At 31.2% G+C, this 4320-nt stretch overlaps 1 protein-coding gene across 3 annotated transcripts; it reads right to left on the bottom strand.

Annotated features, from left to right (window-relative positions):
• Nucleotides 1–697: 697 nt before the first annotated feature.
• On the bottom strand, nucleotides 698–3625 carry LOC111284688 (uncharacterized). 3 transcript variants are annotated; one of them, XM_022873536.2, is made up of 3 exons: nucleotides 3358–3625; nucleotides 2239–2671; nucleotides 698–1885 (listed from the first exon to the last, which is right to left on the bottom strand). In XM_022873536.2, exons 2-3 carry the CDS (start codon nucleotides 2638–2640, stop codon nucleotides 1049–1051), a joined length of 1239 nt encoding a protein of 412 aa, XP_022729271.2. In that variant the 5' UTR covers nucleotides 2641–2671; nucleotides 3358–3625; the 3' UTR covers nucleotides 698–1048. The 3 variants fall into 3 exon arrangements, with proteins under 3 accessions (XP_022729271.2, XP_022729272.2, XP_089618723.1); XM_022873537.2 differs by lacking the exon at nucleotides 3358–3625 and adding an exon at nucleotides 3221–3280; XM_089762597.1 differs by lacking the exon at nucleotides 3358–3625 and having other exon boundaries at nucleotides 2239–3195.
• Nucleotides 3626–4320: the final 695 nt, after the last annotated feature.

Below are 4320 nucleotides of genomic sequence, written 5' to 3'. Positions count from 1 at the left end.
TCCATCCATTACTAACAAGAAAAAAATCAAATTATGAAATGCAAGTATAGAAAACATGAAAAGTAAGATTTTAGCATGATTACTTTGCAACAAACAAAGTGAAAGAAACATGGCCCAGCAATGGATATTATACATGGATAAGCTTAGATAAAGGTCCAAAAGAAAGCCCTTTCTGAGTATCTACATATCAGGTCATCCTATGGTAGCCACAAGATTCTGGTCTTACATCCTTCAGGAACACAGATATTTAGGGCTCACAGGAGACCTGAAAGAAGAATCCAGCAAGCAGAAACTAAAGAAATTAGTGCCTAATAATAAATTCCCATACAAATTGCCCCACTGTTGAAAAGCAAGAGAAAGGTGGCAAACCCAAAATCATCTTTGGACATTTGGAAGGAAGGTGTCTAGGCCTCCTCCTTCAACCCTGGAAAATACAGTGGAAGCATCAATAATGTCCTCAAATGAGAAAGCTTGTACTGAAAACAGAGTATTATACCCTGGGAACATTCACATTAATTAGAAGGCAGGAAACATCTTTCCTTAATACTAAAAAAAAATTTAAAAAAAAAATCAGAAACAACCAGAGGGATTTTGTCACATGATAACATTTTTTTAATAACTAAAGGATTCAAATGTCATCAGAAGATTAGTCATACATCCATTGATATTTAAAAGATGCAAGAAATATACACGAGAATGATCAGAAAAATGCATCCTTGATATCTGCCCAATTGATGGCATATTCCTGATGTGCTATTTGGCAAAGATTCTTTTTGCTAAAATAAATGTACAAATAAGGGAGGAAAGAAGATACAGAAGAATTGATACACAATGCTTAGCTCAGAAACATTTAATGCTTTTCAGTTTCTGTTGTGTTACATTCATTTCAAAATATATCACCATACGCTGTATTACCTAAATGAGGAAAATTGATAGCATATTTCATCAAACTTCATACAATTGAGGGAGCTGTTATTGACATGATTTATCTGAGTCTATTTCTAAAGGGAAGAAATAGAGAAGGAAAAAAAACCACAGAGACTCCTGGTTATCTTATAGGAATGCTGTTATCAGCAGAAATTAAGTTTCTTAGCTCCATCAAATGTTCATCATTAGATATATGAAGTGAAAGACGAAGATTAGTCACTAATGCTTCTTGTTCCCAACTTAAAGGCCCTGATGCATGCAAGGCCTCCATAGTGCAACGGTAGGCATGTAACTCTATCTTATGGATCTCTGCAGCCAGTTCCTCTTTCGAAGGAAGGAGAGAATTTCCTTCCTCATCTCCCCTTGGACAAAAAGATTCAGCATCACTATATTGACCACCAAAAACTTCAGTAGGACCTGTAGAAACACAGTGAGGCAACCTATAGAGATTGTTACTACTCACACTACAACTACCAATAGAGCATGTAACACTATCAGCGTCATTGGTTTCTAAGTGTTCTGCAAAATAACATCCAACAGCACCATTTGGTTTTCTCCTGTCCCCATGCACTTCAGACAACCCAGTTCTGTTGTTAAGAGAAGCATATATGTATTTTTCACCCAGCATATCTCTTGGGAAAGGAACAGCATCTACCTGTTCAAGAAAGGATGGATTTGCAACAACAAGTCGGTACAATCTTCCATCTTTCTCAACTGCTCTAAGTTTCTGTCCAGCAGCAGCATGAGCTTCAACTTGAGAGTAGCATCCTCTCTTTAGGGTTTTTGAGGAAGCAATAACAGATTCCTGGTAATTAATCTCTTTGTTAACAGGACCATATTCACCCGTCACATGTCGATTTGTCCTTCTAATTGTATTCTGAAATTGGGAACTAGAATTTTGATTGTATCTAAGAGTAGAATTTCCAACATATTTCGCATCTTCACAACTGCCAGAACGCTGCATGTAAACATAATATAAATGAATATCCTGATTTATGGAATGAGAACCAAACATATGACATCAGATTTGCCTGAAATTATTAGAAATAATGCATAGTACTTAGATCACAAACTCTGACACAGAAGGGTTACTGTCTGAATGAAGGGATCTCATTTAGATGATACAAATAAGAATATTGAAGCCTACCTCAACTTACAATAAAACTACAAATGGATAGAGTAATGAAGTAATGATAGACATGAAAATAAATCAACTTCCTATAACATAAAGTGTTTAACTGGAAAAAAATGAATGCTGAAAAAGCTTTGAAACCTTAAAACTTTCAAATGCATGAGGAAGATCGAAAGTACCTTTCCAATAACAATCCATTCATTGTCTTGCCATGATTGTCTCACACGGATGTCAAATCTACTGACCTTAAACTCCAGAGATGAACCAAGCAACCTAACCAAAACGTACTTTTTCTCCAAAACCCCTAAAACTGTTGCCATCTTCCAGGAAAACTTGTCAAAAACCTCGACAACATCGCCAGGACCCCAATTATCTGAAACTACCGGTACAGGAGGACAGGGTCTAATAACCTTCCTAGATACCGTCTCCACAATCGTCTTGTCAGTGGCACCAGAATAGCCTTCATATCTAACAGTGTAGCTGTGGCCATTGCCACTGATTATTTCAGCACAATGCCAGGAGCCTGATGGCATTTCTTTTTTGCTCAAGACTTCCACTTTGTTCCCTTTCTTGAATCTCATGATCCCTATTACCTAAATTTCAACGCCCAAACTGCAAGACATTGAAAAATTAAATGATTAATTCAAGAAAATTAATAAAACTCAATAAAGACTAAATAAACATAAAAATAAAGTTAGAATATCCTAAAATCCTATGGAAATAATTATAACAAGGGAACAGTAAAAGAAAAAAAAAAGGCAGTTTCTGCAAATTGTGCATAAAAAAAAAATACAAAATTTTGATTAAGATTATAGAAATTAAACAAAAAATAAGATTCAATTAGAAAATGTAACAAAAAGAAAAAAAATGAAAAATCTAATGCAAGTGTTATTCATTATTGGAAATTAGTTTCAAGTAAACAAACAAGTTGAGCGCAGGTTCCGTTTGGTGCCTAAAAAAATGCAGAAAATAAAAGCAAACAGAATTTTTGGGAAAAAAATTCAAGTGATCTACTAAGTTTAAACTTTTTCTATTTCTAAAATCAAAACTAAAAACAAATAAAAAAATCATAAAACAAAAATCTAATCCTCCTTCTTCTTTGCTGGTTATGTATTCCACCGTTTCTCAGCAACCAAACAGAAGAAAAATAGCAACAATTACCCAAAAAGAGAGAGAGAGAGCCGTAAAGCAAAAAAAAAAAAAAAAAATTAAACTTGTTCTCAATCTAAATAATCAGAATTACATTAAAAATATAATAAATACTTAAAATTATAGAATTGAGGAATAGTTTGACTAACCTTTGATGAGGATTGAAGAGAAAAACAACCAAAAAAAAAAAGTTTTCGTTTCTCAGTGCCTTAAGAATTTAATTTGTTGTTATAAATTTTGTTTTTTTTTTTATTGGGGAAATTTGTATATATGGCGTTTAAAGATTTCATTTATTTCTTTTATTAAAAAAGAGGAATAATGGAAAATTGAGTATAATAAACAACGAATAATATGGTAAAGTTTCTATGCCAAATTGCCAACTGCCCAATAATAGCTTGTTGAGGCTGCGATTTATTGTTTCAATCTTATTTGTGTTCATTGCGCTCTCTTTATTTTTTAACAATTCTTTTAATTTTGGGTAAAAATATTGTACTAATTATCTTTAATTTTAGTTTTTTTTATATTTTAAATTAGATGCACACTGTGGTAATTAAAATTTGAAGATTTTGATTGAAAATTTAATATAATTATTTGATAGATAATTTTTAAAAACTAACATTTAATAAATTTAAAATTTAAATCTTAATGACATATAATATTTTTTATCCTCGTACTATGATTTATTTTAATAAAGATAAAATTTATGGGATAATAATGATTATTTTTTATGTATTATAAAATAACGTGTATCTAAAATATTTTAATATGAAAAAGATTTTATGAAATATGTGACCAGTGTTTTAAATATGTGAAAATGATTATATGCAATCTTAATGTGATATTACTAAAGATCACTTACATTTTTAGAAGTATTTTCTTGTATGATATGAGCGTGGTTATTATTATTATTATTATTATTATTATTATTATTATTATTATTATTATTATTATTATTATTATTATTATTATTATTATTATTATTATTATTATTATCACTCTTTAAAGCTTTGATTTGTATTCTTTGGAGTCTTCGCTTCCAAGTTGTTAGTTCTTTTTTCCTTTTTCATTTTCCTTTTAGTTAGATAGCCAAGCTTTAACTCCTTATCATCTTA

The sequence above is a fragment of the Durio zibethinus genome, chromosome 6 (assembly GCF_047325235.1).
Source record: "Durio zibethinus cultivar Kanyao isolate XHJ-2024 chromosome 6, ASM4732523v1, whole genome shotgun sequence".
Lineage (NCBI taxonomy): Eukaryota > Viridiplantae > Streptophyta > Magnoliopsida > Malvales > Malvaceae > Durio > Durio zibethinus.
Note: the sequence above shows the minus strand (reverse complement) of the source record. Positions and strands in the feature narration are given on the sequence as shown.